We start from the raw sequence: 15,971 nt of genomic DNA, 5'->3' as shown, positions 1-15,971 counted from the left end.
CTTTCTCCTCTTTCCCTTTCTGAAAATAGCAGAGAATTCGGAAGAAAAACCCCAAAGTTCTCTCTAAACAGCTCTCTCCTCTTCTCTAAATGCCACAATTTCCACATATTAAATATGTCTTACTTTACTCATAGAAGAGCCTCTAAAAATCTCTTTACTATTATTTTAGATGTAATTCCAACACGCTTTGTGGTTTGGCTTCCCAAATATCCACTTCCCACTATATCAAAGCAGAAGTAACAGGAGCCAGAGTTGTTAACTGACTGAATTATGAAAATCAGAGATTTTAAAAAAATTGTTATTTAGAAACAGTAACAACAAAAGTGTCCAGTAGGCCTGGGGTGGCTCCTTGGTAGGTCAGAAGATAGTCAGAGCCTCTTAGCATAGGCTACCTTAAGGTCAACTCATCAAGAAAGGGTTAGCTGGTATGCTGCTGAGAAATCAGACCACTGGGCAATGAATTTCTTTCTATTTATTTTCCCCTCTGTTCACTAAAAAATTGAGGTATCTCTGTAATTCATCCATGAGTTTTATGAAGATTTACATCACAAAATTTAAAATATAATTTCAGGGGGGCACTTGAAAGGGTAAATTTCAGTTATCTGGAAAGTTAATTTGTTCATTTAACCAATATTTATTGAATGCTCACTATGTGCTCAGCACTGCGCTAAGTGCTGGACTTACTTGGAACACTCAATTGCCCCAAAGTTCTAGGTTAAAAAAAAGTGCCATTCATAGCACAGTCCAACTTTATGTTAACCTTTCAGCGAGTCTTCATGATAGCTTTATTATCATTGTAACTGATCTTAATTTTAGAAATTCGTGAGTTCCACAACGTATCCCTTCTAAAGAAGGCAGAATGATATAATTGTTGAAATGGCAAATGTAAAGATGAAATCACTTGGCAGTCTGTGAATCTTATATATCTACTTGAAACTTCAATTGTGATAAACCCTTTTGACTCAGTCTCATTCGTCAGCCTTATATAGTGAGTGTAATTTACTTAGCTAATTTCACAGTATATTATGTTCTTTCAGGGCACAGAGAAATAGGAATCATAAATATGCCATTGCTGCCTGCTTTTGTATCTCATTTCATAGCCTCATAGGCTTAAATAGAGGAAATATATCTAAGAACACAAATTAATTGTACATATTTCCTAGAAGTATTTCAAAATGCTTTCACGAATTAGAGATACCAAATCTACTGAATGCTAGAAGTTGAGTAACTATATTTTGGTAGTATGCAAACACAATAACAATAATAGCAATAATATAATAATGGCAGTTACCATTTACTTAGTGCTTACTACCTAGCATGTATCTTGTTGAGAGCTTTGAATGGATTACCACTTTTAATCCACCCAACAACTTTTCAAAGAAGTTACGGTTATTATTCCCATTGTGCAATGGAGGAAACAGGTTCAAAGACACTAACTACCTTGCTCACATTATTCATGTTGTTACTTTAGTGGGATCCAAACCTGAGCAGTCCTACTCTACACTTACACCATATCTCTAAGGTGTTATTAATTCAAATTCTGTAAAGAAAGAAATAGCATCCCATCTGTATGCAGAAATAATCCTTACCTGCCGGCTATAAGTTTTACTACCACAGGAACAAAGAGGCTTAAGTCATAGTATGAAATAAAAGGATACAGTTGTGTGACCTGTTTCCAAAAGTAGATTTTGGAATTACTCCCCCCGCCTCCCAATGGCTGGGGTAAAATTCTCTATGAGCACTTTCTGTAAACTATTTACAGGTTTTACCTTGGCATAAATACTCATGAAAAGTTGTGTCCTAAAATGTGGAGTCCTTGTCTTGCCCTGCCACACCCAAAACTTAACTAGGTGCTATGGCGTTAAATATCATATACCTCAAAATAACAATACTGAAAATTTCAAAGGCACGTTTCTTACACAGAACCTCAGTGCCATACAAATACTACCTAATTTGTCCTCACCGTTCCAAAAAAAGTTATTGGCATTATTAGAAAGTTTTACCGAAGGGAGAAGTAGATAGAATCGGAAAACGAGTACAAAAACCTACGGAGGTCAATGAGAAAATTCAGGGTTTAAAAAAATTTTTTGTTTTTAACTTCAAAATGTTCCTTTCACCTGATCAGAAACACCTGTAACCATCTAGCTTGCTCTATCCGGCTTCAAATATACTTTCACTGGGAGATCATTGTAATTCAAATCCATTCAGTGCTGCTTCACTTTTGTAATTTGTTAGTTAAGATTAAGTAGTGTACCCTGCACCTATTTTAATGATATAGCACATTGATAATATTTTCGCTCATTTAAAGCCATGTTTACTGACAGAGTCTTCACACCAAAAACTTCTAAAAGGTGATCTTCACACATTCAAATAGCCTGAACAAGTTAATTGACACAGCTTAAACCCTGGCTAGTTCTGAATTTTCCAAATTAAGGTCAGAATTTTAAAATCGCATACTTAAAAAAAAAAGATGGTAGAAATATTTCAATGGTGAAGAAAATGCACTCAAGGTCACTCTATGCCAATTCAATCTTTGCCCTAATACTCAAGATGCAATCAGGCTGATTTTTAATTGGATTTTGCCGGGAGTTTTCTTAAAGGAATGGTGGAAACTTTCTTACACAAGATGGTAAAGTTGTCAGTGACAAGAAAATCAGGGGGTCAACAGAGGTAAAAGAGGAGGGAGGTGTCTAAACAGCAGTGAGAATCAGTAAGTTGTGTGTGGGAATCCAACCTGACTTACGTAACTTCTAAAGACCCTCAAAATAAGGAAAGTATAGGAGAGAAATTTAAAAGAAAAAGAAGAGAAAAAGGCAAAGAGGTGAGACAGCCATTTTGATGGGGGGGGTGTCTAACTACAATGAGGTCATCCTATCTCCCGGAAGTGACACGTAATCACCTGCTTTGCACTAGCTCCGCCCCTTCCCTCAGAGGTCCCGCCCCTCCGCCAGCAGCCGGCAGGGTGTTAGGGGGCGTTTCTCCAGGAGGAAAGCTGTGAGCTGCGACGCTGAGGAAGGGGACCCCAAAACGTCTGGCACTGCCCCCTCCAGGGATCACTTTGGACCGCCTCACTCGGCCCAGCGGGATTCAGAAACGCCGAGGGGTCAACCTGATGGGTTTCGGGGTCAACGGAAGAGGGGAAGGGGAGCCCTGGCGGGGAGAACCCCCCGGTCCCCCGCCCAGCAGCTGAGGCACAGGAGGGCGGCCATCTTGGCCGGGAGGGTAGGGCTGGGGAGCTGCGGGCGCCGTGCGATTGGGGGGCTCGCCCGGAAGTGACGCCAACTACCCGGAAGCGGAGGGGGTTCCCTGGCCCACTCCCCCCTCGTTCGTTTGCTCCCCCGCTTCCTCCCCGCCCCCCTTCCTCTCCATTCGTTTCCCCCCCTCCCCGTTCCCTGCCTTCTTCCCCCCCCCGTCCCTCCCCCCCCAACCTCCGGAGCTGGGAAGAGAGTCAAGATGGCGGCGAAATCCGATGGCGGTGGCGTGGGGGTGGGCTTCGCCCAGCTGCACAACCTGGACGAGGCGGTGGGCAGTGGCGGCGAGGAGGACGGGGAGCCCGGGGGAGGCGGCTGCGGCGGCGGCGGCGGCGGCGACGAGCCCGGCGAGAGCAGCTCGCTGCACATCTGCCACTGCTGCAACACCTCCTCGTGCTACTGGGGCTGCCGCTCCGCCTGCCTGCGCTCCCTCCTGGGCAAGAAGCCGCGCCGCAGCGCCGCCGCCGCCGCCGACGGGGGGGACCAGCCGCTGCAGCCGCCCGCGGCCGCCGACGCCGACCGCTACCCGACGCCCTCGGCCGCGCCGCCGCAGGTGGAGCGGCCGTGGCTCGACTGCCTGTGGATCGTGCTGGCGCTGCTGGTCTTCTTCGGGGACGTGGGCACCGACCTGTGGCTGGCCCTCGACTACTACCGCAAGGGGGACTACGGCTACTTCGGGCTGACCCTCTTCTTCGTGCTGGTGCCGTCGCTGCTGGTGCAGAGCCTGAGCTTCCGCTGGTTCGTGCAGGACTACACGGGCGGCGGGCTGGGCGCCGTGGAGGGGCTCAGCAGCCGGGGTCCCCCCATGATGGGGGCCGGCTACGGCCGCGGCGGCCCTGCGACGCCAGGGGCGCAGCGCCTGTGCCGCCTCTCCGTGTGGATCTGGCAGACGGTCATCCACCTGCTGCAGATGGGGCAGGTGTGGAGGTAAGAGCACTGCGGGGGTGGGGGCGGGGGCCGGGCCGGCGGCCCTGCGGAGGGCCCCGCGGGCGAGCTGGAGCCCTCCGGAGCGCGCTCCGCCCTCGAGGTGACTCGTCGGTGGGCCCCTCGGCCCGGCCTGGCCCGGGGTCTGGAAGGAGGGGTTTGCCGCGCACTTCCCGGGCGTCTCCGAAAGACCATCGTTTGATCTGGATCCCTGGCCACGCCTTTTGGCCCAGGGACGCCCAAGTCCCGCTGTTGGTCTCTCTTCATCCCTGGTTCGCACTTAGCGGAGCCCCTGCCTCATCCCTTCCCTCCTTTCCATCTCTGTAGACCTCTATTCCCGTTGTCCCTTGCCCCTGTAACCCAAGGTAACAGCCGCTGGCGCCTTTCCTCTGCACCCCTTCTCGCCTCCTGGGGGGAACCTTCCTCCTTCTAGCCGGTTTGCACTCGGTTTTGTCCCCCGGTGAGACAGCTTCCCCTCTCCCCCGTCTTCTCTCCGCAGTGGCCTGTTTGGGGCCCTGTGCAAAAATCCTCGCTGCCTCTCCTTTGAGCACTCCTTTATTCCACGCCCCCTCCCCCCTTCCTGCAACCCCATCCCCTCAAATGACCAAAACGCTGCCCTCCTTGAAGGCAAATGACTTTTTTTGCTGGATTAGACGTGCCCTTTGCTCAGTGGCAGGTAAAATTGTGTAGTCTGTGTTGGGTGTAAGCGTTTGTTTTTAACTCTCACCTCCAGAAGATCAGTTAGCCACCTGGGCACCTGTTCTGGTGGAACGTTTTTCCTGGTGTCCAGGCCAGTGCGTAGGTGGTTTACGTTTACAAAGCCCCGAGCTTGGCCCTGCGGCCCTTTCCCCTTTGTAAATTTCCCGGGTGCCAGGTGAATCCCGCAAAAACCACTTGCAGACGTTCTTTTTGCCACCAGCCTTAACTGGCTAAACTAAGGAAATGAGCCCGTTAAAACCTTGGTAAATCTTGCCCTCCAACTTAAATCAGCTTGAGTGTATTGTGGAAACAGTGAGTTGTAGGCAAAAGCGTTTGCGAGAGAAAAAAAATCTTACTGAAGATAAATTACACGGAGCTCTTCAGGTCGCCTGCTCCTGTGAGAAGACATTTTGCCTAGACTGCACCGACTCCTATGTCTAGTAGGAGACTTGAGCTGCTGGGTGTTTCGGTTAACTGAAATAAAGTTCATTGTCTTTGAATTGTTTGTCCAGATCTCTTTTCAGAATTGTAAATAAAAACGTTTCAGAAAGGATGGGATTGAATTGTGAGATCATGAAAGTGAATTCCAGAACTTTGTCCTGGAGAATTTACATGCACATTCAGGAAGGGGGCCATGTGATTGTTTCTTGATGTTTGGGTCCTGCCAGGCTTGTTTACTGGTGTTCCCAGCTTGAGCCAAGCAGCCTTTTTTCTAGCTGTATTTGTCTGCAGATAATTTGTTTCCTGCTGATAAGTTTCTAAGAAGAGGGGGCGTAAAGTAGAAAAGAATGGAAATTGATTAACTTTTAGCTATTAGGAGCTTAGCTTTGGGTGAAGTAGAAGTTTGAAATATGTTTTGAATTTGAAATCTAGATCTAAAAACACTGCTCAGCATCCAAATCCATACAAATCAAAGGTAGTGTGTTTGATATTGGGGATACTTTTTTTGGTTTCTTGTAGGTGGCAAGATGCAAAGGCATGAAGCCGGGAGAGGGACAAAAAATATGGGGAAGAGAGAGATTTTGAAATTCTAGTAAAATTTCACAGCATGTATCTAATAACTAGGTCTCTCCTGAAGAAGCCTGTCTTTCTGTATCTTAGTCTCCTCAGTGTGGGCAATCCTAAGTTTGGTGTCAGGTTAAGATTCCTAGGAGAATTGTCTCTAATGTAATCCATCCTAGATATTTATTAGTAGTAAGCTTTTGGGACCTAATGAAATTGGAGTTCAGTTTCACAAATTCTCTTAGGCAGACTAATTTTCCTCCACTGACTTAAACCTTAATTCTGTTTGGGCAAAGCAGAAGTCCAGATTTTGGGACAAACTAAAAAGTACATTTTAAGTGTAAATTTAGTTTTTATAGTTGTTTAAAATACGGTAGTGTATTATTTTTCCAGATTTCCATTGAACTTTCAAGGTCTGCAGTGGTATATATATATTTTTAAAAGATGTCTGTGACTTTGTTATGTCTAAATTATTTTAGTCTTTTTTTCAAGATTAGAATGTATGTGTAAATGTTTCATAAAGTTAAGGTATTAAAAGACATGCTAATTCAGCTAAGTTATTTATTACAACATGGTTATACTTCAAAAGAAATATTTACTGAGGAAGGATTTTATCTTTTTATTTTAATTTTTTTCATTAATCTGGTTTTGCTTGAAATACTCCAGGAACAGGGTCTGCTCTTCAGCACCTGCTAGGCATGGGGCTTGCGAGGAAATCATTCATATGGAAAAGCTCTGGAGAAAGGTTTTTATTCTTGTTTTAATCTGTTGGCAAAAAATTTCTTGTCTAAGTGTATGAACATACATCATCTCAGATTTTACTGTGCTGATCTTTTGGGGTTACAGTTTTTCCCTTAATCATATTTGCTACTAAAATTTTGCTATTTCACGGGGTCACGTGACATAAAGGTTAAGGTCTAGGAATTATATCACTGATTGGGGCCACATTTCTAAGAAAAGATGTCAGTGAAGTTGTACATTGTCAAAACTGATTCCATTAAACCGTGAAGACCTGTCTTTTCATGTGCCTTTTTTTTTTTTAAGTGTAAATGATTTGACTCTTGCTTGGACAGAGCACAGTGCTTATTTAAGAAAATGTAGTTGCTTTGATAGTAGAGTGGTAAACTTCTGTGTGTGCTGCCTTTCCTGTCAAGATGCAAAATACTTGACATCTCTTTCACCAAATGCCTAAAGAATGTTGAAAATATTTGTGGTGGGGCCCGAATTAGAGCACGGAAGAGTAGTTGTCTGTAGGATGATGTGGTTTCATGCACCTCCTTTGAGGAGCACTGGTGTGTGATTAAGGTCTATTTAATGCCTGCTTTACCCTCACTAATTACTTAACACAAACTCACTGTGTAGCTTTACCTGCGCTATCTTTCAAGCGCCTTTCCCAGGGATGGCAGTCATACCAGGAATATGAGTCACACTGGGCTTCAGTTGAGTACAATGTGTTGTTATGAGAAAGTGAGATCATTTTCTAGGAGGCTTAGACCTTAGGAACATTTTGATTTAGTTTGCTTATTGCATTGTTGTATGTAAGTTTCCCTTCCGTGTGTTGGCCTACGTTTGCTTTTGCGTTTCTTCTAGAAAGTGCTTAGTGTGTTGGCAGTTCTCTGCAGTCATGAAGCAATAGTTCTTCGACTAAAATTTCACCTAATGTCATGATGTCACGGCCAAATCATTAATCACCCTTTTATTTACTTTTATGGGTGTGTTTGCAGCCCTCTATTTTATAGAGTGAAAGAGGAATTTACTCAGAATCTTAGTAGTATTTGCCATTTTTAAAGTGAATGTCAGCTGTTCTTTCTCTTGGGAGAGGGCATGGTGTGGAGGGTTGCCTCCAAGGGAGAAAAAAGAAAATGGTGTTTCACATATCATCATGGCACCGTCAGTCTGTGAGCAGTCTAAAGCTTTGTTTTAGCGTTTTTTCTGTTTCAAGACTTCGGTATAATATAGGGGCACAGCTCTGTGTATCATCAGCAGCAAATGTTGTTGGGCTGGTGAAGACGCTTTTTTAAAATTCCTCCCTCTGCATCCCTCCCTCCCTCTTCGTATGTAGGCATACTTGGTCTATTATAGGGCTTTGTTCTTGTTGAATATTTTAGAATAGTGACACTTAACTCTGGCTGAGAAGAGAACCTACTTCAGCTTGGGGGGAAAAAAAAGAAATGGCCGAGTGTCGCTGGGCTTGCTGAGGAAGAATCCCAGGGTGGGACCCAAGCAGTCTTATTTTTAGAAGCTCCACAAGTGATCAGATGGGCAGCCAGGCTTGAGAAACACTTTTAGAATTGGCTTTCAGGCTTATTCCATTTGGAGATTGTTATTGGATTTGTGTTCTTAATAAATATGATGGAACAGTTGGGAATGGAATGATTTGGTACTAGGAAGTTTGGTTCTTGGACAACATCATGACAAAATGACTTTAACTTGGAAACACGAGTGTCTAACAGTACTTGGAGCTGTCTCAAGTGTATGCACTTATGGTACTCTGTTTTCTTCTGTGAGCCCAAATATGGATCTTACTGTTTTAGAATTCTTAAGAATTCTCAAAGGATTCCTAAATTCAAAGCAGTCTTCAATAAATGTAGCCCACTTCTTTGCCTTTTATGTGATCCAGATAGTACTTTTATCATTGTGTTGCATGTAAAAGAGATATTCATTTTAATTTTGAAATGATTCTCTTAGGTAGGCTTGAGGTAAACATAACTGAGATTACAAGAGGTGTTGGACTAAGTGGTCTGTAACGTCCTTCTAGCTCTAAGATTTGGTGATTTAAGAATGGAAATGTTACCTTACAAATAAGGAAATTCATTTGGTCTGTGGCTAGGGTACCAGTCACAGTCACATTAAAAGGTTATATGTGTGTGTGGAGGGGTGGTCTTTATATATCTGCTTGTTAGTGGGTGGAAATCTCAATATTGTAAAATAGCATTTTTTTTATTTTATCCATAAATTTAATGGAATCATGCTTCAAAAGGAACTGATTGGGACTTTTTGAAGGGAGACTTGAGAAAAATTGATCTGAGAAAAGTAAATGTGTTTGAATAGTCAAAAAAACCTTGAAAAAAGAAGCTCTTGAGGCTTACCCTATCAAAAGTGGATTGCTATAAATTGTCAATAATTAGAACAGTGTGTGGCAGGCGGAGGAATGGAGAAAATAAGTAGTGAAGCAGAAGAGAGAGTGAAATAAATTGACAGGTTTGGGGGAGTTTAGTAGTTAGTAAAGCATTTCGGATCAGTGAATGGAAAAAGGATTATTTAACATGATATTGACGCAGTTGACTACCCACTTGGGGGGAAAATTGATGTCTACCCTATATAAACAAAAATTCTAAAAGAATTAAAGATGTAAACATAAAATATTAAACTGTAAAAACACTAGAAGAAAATGTGGGATAATAATTTTATAATCTTGCAGTAGACAAGACCCTTTGATATCCTCAAGGAAAAAAAGGACAAGTTGAACAATATAAAGTTGTCTCATCTAGTTATCCGCTTCCCCCTCCCTCCACCTGAATAGTCATGGAAATCCAAGATTAGCTGTGAGGACAGCAGAGTTACCTTTAGACAAAGAGCTCCTTCCTAAAGGAGAGTGACTATGAAGAGAGCATCTCTGAAGGTTATTTCTCATTTTTGAGTGAAGCGAAACAGTAAAAACTTGGCATTTATGGTGAATTTTCAAGGGAAGGTGATGAAAAAATGGCATACTTTGAGTAAAATTGCAACTGGTGATGAAGGATAGTATTTACAGAATGATCCAGAAACAAAACATCAAAATCTGTATTACAGAAGTCTAGCATTCTGACAATCTACTAGGCTCGTCAGAAATCACCAGCAGTTCATTTCTGTCTTTTAACATCCTTCGCTTTATTTTGCAAACTTTATCCGGGAGGTCAATTAGTTAGGCTTCTGTAATGGATAAATTCTGGCTTGTTGGAAAGGTTCTGTGGGATGTAAAAAGAAACAAACTGTCTTAAATGTTTCCTTTCCGCGTGGGCTGGTTTGCTTTACAGCATGCTCTCTGCAAACTGTAGTTTACTCCCTGTGGTGTTCTGTTTACTTGCTTTCTCTAGTCAGAAATTCTGGATTTCTTATTTGGCTCTGAAAGAGTCAAAAAAAATTTTTTTAAATCTTGAAAACATAGCCTCATTTAAAACTAAATTTGTGTAGTGACTTTTGACTGTTGCCTAAAGATAACCCACTGTTTACCACTCTTTAGAGATATGGTGTAAAGGGAACGTTTGACTTAAGAAATCAACGTTTCTCATTCTGCAAGTTACAAAAAATCTCTGGCCTCAGTTTCCTCATATTTATCAAATAAGCAGTTAAATTGGTTGATCTTTAAGGTCACTTCCATTTTAAAAAGTCTACTATTCTATAGGTATTAGCTCTCGGAAGTTTTAAAGAAGGAGTTTCAGACTCTAGTTTGAACAACTAAAAAGTTTAAAAATGTGTAAGTTTCCCAGGAACTATCTTGTGTTGTTTTGACTTGTTATTAAACAAATTCTTCTTATTTTTTGTCATTTTGCTGCCTGTAGAGGCATTTTATATATCTCTTTAGTTAATGTTAAAATTTATAGCAGATTAGACTTCCTGAGAAACTAGTTATGCTGGTTTATTAGCTAATTTTGTGAATTTGCTATTTCAGCTAAAATTAAAGCATTTTAAAGTGCTCATTCATCTGTTTTAAAGTTTTTGCTGTTAGAATAAGCTAAAGCAATGTATATATCTCAGGTATTTTGGAGATTTTTCTGAATTGTTTACCAAGATTAATTTCTTTATTGGGGAAAAAACCCTCAAAATCACCTACTGCAATTTATTGTTTGATATGTATTCTCTAACTTTGAAAAGTTAGTGTTTTCATTGCATCTTATATATCCTGGACACATGAAGAAGTTGAGGAAAACTCCAAATCCTTGGCTTGGGAAGCCTGCCAATGAACTAGAGCTGGAAGGGAGGTAAGAACCCAGGCCCTTCCAGACAGCCGACGCGCCACTTTCTCTCTCCAGCTGTGTTTCCTAGAGTGGCCAGAGAACCTCCTGGATTAGGATGGGCCTGGGGCCTGTTAAAATGCAGATTTGTGCGCCTGCTACAGGCTTAAGGACTCAGAGCCTCAGGGAGTTGGGTCAAGGAATGTGTACTTTGCTTAGCCTTTGTTATGAAAACTTTTAAGCTTACAGAGAAGTAGAAAGAGCAGTGTGTTGAGCACCTGTCACCATCTACCTTGCTTCAGTAATTGACATAGATAGCTTTATCTGTATGTGTGTTTCACATATATCCTGAGGTTATACCTTTCCATACTTCACCTCAAGTACTGAAAAATTGGAATACTTCTGCATAGCTGTAATACCGTTATTCCATCTAAGAAAATTAACAGTAGCTCCGTAATTATTTCATAATTGTATAGAATCAGCTAATAGCTGCTTCATATTCAAATTTTCCCATTTGTCCCCAGCAGTGTCTTTCATAGGTTTCCCCTGCTCCAAACAGGGATTTAATCAAAATTCATGCATTGCTTTTATGTTTCTTTAACTCTAGAACAGTTCTCTTACATTTTTTTTCTTGTGGCACTAACTTTTGCAGAGTCTGGGCCAGTTCTTTTGTCTGTTCCACGTTTTGGACTGCCTAATTGTTTCCTCCAAGTGTCGTGTGCCCTCTGTATTCTGGGCAAACTTTAAGGTGCATCTAGGGGCTTCATTATATTCAGGCTACATATTTTTGTCAAAACTACTGCTTCCTAGTTCATATTTGCATTGTATCAACAGGCTCATGGTCCCTGGTTCATCCCACTACTCGTGATGCTCAATTTTCTCTCTTAGTTAAGATTCTCACTGCCAGATTTGTTTTGTGTCAAGGTGCATTTTCCCCTTTGCAATCAGTAGGTAACTGGTGGGATAATGCTTAGGCAAAGTATCAGTGTCTTGTTTCCAGCAAGCTTTTACCTAATAGTTTTAGTGACCAGTGCGAACTCTCGCCTGAATCAATTATGAAGTTGTTGGTGGGAGGTGAGATTTGTATTTTAAACAAGCTCCCTAGTAATTCTTCCTTCTCTAAAGTTTGAGAGCCATCGCTCGACTGGAATCGGGACCTGAGAGTAAAAGGAAAAGACTTCTGTCCTGAAAGAGTTACTATGAATCCAGGCATTGATGGGTTTTCAGTGGATTGTCAGTAGACAGAGTTTAAGTGTCACGTGAGTTTGGGAGGAACAGAATTAATGTATGCCTCATGTAACAGCAGTAAAGTGAGGTGGGGGCTAATAGAAGTGTACGTAACATGCTAGAATGTGTGACTGAGATCAAAGGGGAGTGGAGGAGGCATACAGGAATTACTGAGGAGGAAAGGAAACCATACAGAAAATTCTGTTTTTACAAATATTGTCTCGTTTAAATCTTCATAAATTTTTCGTGTCCATTTTACAGATGAAGAAATGGGTTTAGAGAGGTTAGAGCAGTCTGATAAGTCACTGGTGACTGGTGGAGGAAGGTTTTGAAGCCAGAGCTCACTGATGACAAATGTGTGGTTTTCTACATCAGACTTCTCTTGTGGCGACCAGGGGACTCGCCTCACTAATTATTTTGCTTTACTTTGGGACTTTGCAGTTTTGGCTTATTGAGAGTTGAGGAATGGTATTCTTGAACCGCTAGGACCTCTTGATGTGCAAGCTGAGGTTCTTTGAGACCTCTGATTGCTAGTCAAATGTGTTAAACTCTGCAGAGCATAGGTGGGCTTGTGACTCTTTGAGTTGATTGTAACTGCTAGTGTGATTCAAACAGCTGAGTAGCACCACTGAGTCTGTATCCTTTGGAAATTACTTTTAGTACTTCACCCAGTCTCTTTCTCAGGGTAGATATACCTTCCCACCCTGTGACTTCCACATTACAGGAAAGAATATCTAGGGTTGACAGTGCCCTCTTGTTCGCTCTTTACTCCTGCAGGTCCCACCTAAATGCTGCACCCAAATGTTGCTTTTCTGTTGACCTGATGGAAACACCGAAAGCAGTGTCTCTTTCCTTAAGGTTACAAAGCATTTGTTTCCAAAACGGTGTGTGCGTCAGAATCACCGTGGAGTCAGATATTTGGCTTCCACAAGAGATTATGACCCAGTAGGTTTGGGATGGGCCTTAGATCTATATATTTTAAAAGCCTTAGTTTTCAGCAAGTTCCCCAAGCAGTGCACAGACAGGGATGAGAACCGCGGTTGTATAGCTCATTTCTACCAGCATTTACAGTGATAGTTCTCAAGGAGAAGGCATTTATATTCGAATCACTTGGAATTGTTTTTGTAAACTTAAGCAGTAGGCGTATCAGATGTAGAGGAGTGGAATGTGTGAAGGAAGCTGTGACGACGATTTTCATGGAGCATCCGTATTTTAACTTTGATCGGGCCTTACTCTTAGCTGGAGTGGGTTGGCTAAGGTATGTTAATCAAATAGTAGCTCTATTTGCCTACATTTGCCACAGCTATACTATGGCATGTGGCTTGCCGTATACTGTACTTAAGATTTAGAATACTGTAAAGACATTTAGCATTAAAACTGTGCGGCATATAATTGAATATGCCTTTGATTCAGAAGCTTCTTTGGAAGTTTGAAGTACTTCAAGGTCATTATTAATACGAATTATCACCACTGTGTTCCAGAAGTGCCAGGTTAGAGGCATTTTATTGGGAAAATTGATATTCAATCCAGACTGGATTTCATGTGTCAGATTTTCAGAAATGTTATATTTGTTGAAATTGGTGCTAAGGATAGGATTCCTAAAAAGAAACTGGTGAATGCAAGGGGAGAAGTGTACTAGGTATTAAATGGTTGTCATTAGAGTCAGAAATGAAAGGAGCAGAGAAGAAAAATGATTTAACTACATTTTGCTTGATAGGCTCATGGCAGGGAATAGCTAGGGGAGGGCCTAGGAGAGAGGTCATCAGTGTGTTCCTTTACTACTCTGTGTTGGTGAGATATTAGGACAGTGGATCAGCAAGGACACCTGAAATCTACATACACATAATAACATCCTTTTGAGCTCCATCTAGAAATGTTCTGCGGCAGTGGTGGGAAGACCCAAGAACCTTGTAACTGGGAAGCTCAGAGTCAGAAACTCCAGGAGAGTCTGGCAGAGATGGGACACAGGGTGTATGCTCAAGTACAGCGTAGAGCGAGCGGGCTGGATCCTCTGTGATTCTGGATCCAATTGAGCAAAACTCCAAATCTGTCATTTTGCTTGGTCATAAGGAAAGCAGTTTTTGAGTAGTCAACTAAATAGTAGTTATATAGCTCTGTCTATTTAGGATGCTGCCATTTTGCCTTTTGTGAGGCAGTTTTTTCATCAAAGCTGACTCTGAAGGAAAAGATTATGCCTTCCAATAAAGAAATTATGTATTCAAAGTTTAAGCAATCTCAGATGGTTTTGCTTAGACCAAGGGTGATGGTATGCATGCCTTTGGGTTGGAAAAAGAGAGAAGCTACATAAAGGATTTATAATTCCGCTTGCAGATTAAACAAAAGTTGTCAAGATGAAGGTGAAGTTCAAAGCAGTTACATTGTAAATTTGGGAAAATAGAGAATTAGAATGTGTTTGTAGCATTTGTGAACTGTATTTTTGGTTTCCGCTATTTGATAGGGACCACATAACTTTTAGGTAGTTTCTGAGATGTAGTAGTATAGGATTAAAGGAGCTGGTATTTGTCAGGCACGTTACAAGATTTGAATAGGGCCCTTTGGGGTTGCAGTGTGTCATTTTGCTTATTTACTTAGCATTTACAGTTTGCTATCTCAATTCATGGTACACTTGTATCTACTGTAATGTGATGTATGCGTTCCTGTAAAACCTCTCATTCCTCAAAATCATGTACTAAAAACAACAGGGCTATGGAAAAAATAGGATTAAGGCTAGACTGCTTAAAACTATGTAGCTCTGTAACCAGAGCACTAATGAAAACTGACAATCCGAATAGAAATGCTAGCATGGTGGTATGGGTGACATCTGCACTCGGCATCATCCCCAGATGATTCTCGGCCTTATTTCATCCTGGGATGAAATATGTAGATTCTTTGATATGTAGATTATTCTTTGATATGTAGATTTTTCTAGGTATTAGCTTCTATGGGAGGGTTTGCCTAGACCTAGTTTCGCCAGAATTAAAGCTGTGATCAGGTATAGACTTCATGTGTGCCCACAGCATCAGTAGGTAGCGGAAAGCATAATGCTGTTGAAGCCACTAAACCAACCGCCACTGCTTGTACCAAAGGAGGTACTTTGGTACGATTCTAATTGTTTTCCTTAACGCCTTCATTTCCAGCCCCCCATGTCTTTCTCATTATTTGTGAAAAAATCTCGTTCTTGATAGCTTCAAAATATTAACATGCTGGGAAGAATGACTCACGAACCAACACTACTTCCCCGTTACACTGTCCTCATTGCCATTTTGCCAGTCGTGTATGAAGGAATCCATGTTGCAGAAGCATGCATTGTGGCGTAACTGACCTTACTTTTGAACCTGTGGTGGTCTCACGATGCAGCTCTTGAAAATGTCAAGGTTCTGTTTGGGGAAGTTCGAGTTTTGGAGACACTACCGTGTTTCAGGGTTAAGTGAAACTTATTATTCTTCTCGTGCTTTGTTGGCCCTTATATACAATAAAGAAATGAAAGGGCCTGTTCCACCCCGCTTTAAATTTCTGCTTCTGTGACACAGTCATTGGATGGAATGTGATAATGTCTCAATGCCACATCAGCACTTGAACTACATATATGGAGCAGGAATGATTTTAAATTTCATTTCATTTGAAATGTGGTTGTGGTGAGGTTTTAAATTAAAATTCATCTGAGCATACAGTAAACTGAAAAAAGAGCAACAGTAGCCAGTTGTCAAGGAAAAGACTGATGGGTAGGATAAACAGGCCTTTCAGCAGTCTAAACAATCTGTTTTCATAGGGTTTTTATTTTTTTGTTAAGGGTGATTGGGAGAACTTGCAAATTAAGTAGAAGTTAGTTAAATGTGAAAGGCAGCAAATATACAGCATGTTTGTTAGTGACTATTATGGTTTGTTTCCTCAGTAACTGTAGTAACAAAAATTTTGGTGGCTTAACATAGAAATG

The 15,971-nt window shown here is 41.8% G+C and overlaps 1 protein-coding gene across 1 annotated transcript in view; it reads left to right on the top strand.

Annotated features, from left to right (window-relative positions):
• Positions 1 to 3,420: 3,420 nt before the first annotated feature.
• The window catches only part of XKR6 (XK related 6), a 309,836-nt gene continuing 297,285 nt past the window's right edge, over positions 3,421 to 15,971 (top strand). Inside the window, exon 1 of the mRNA XM_023636252.2 lies at positions 3,421 to 4,178. Within this exon, the coding sequence (XP_023492020.1) occupies positions 3,454 to 4,178 (725 nt within the window). The 5' untranslated portion in view covers positions 3,421 to 3,453. The remainder of the gene's footprint in view (positions 4,179 to 15,971) is intronic.

This window comes from Equus caballus, chromosome 2 (genome assembly GCF_041296265.1).
Source record: "Equus caballus isolate H_3958 breed thoroughbred chromosome 2, TB-T2T, whole genome shotgun sequence".
NCBI classification, from domain to species: Eukaryota; Metazoa; Chordata; class Mammalia; order Perissodactyla; family Equidae; genus Equus; species Equus caballus.
The sequence above is the reverse complement of the archived record's forward strand: the minus strand, read 5'-3'. Positions and strand labels throughout refer to the sequence as shown.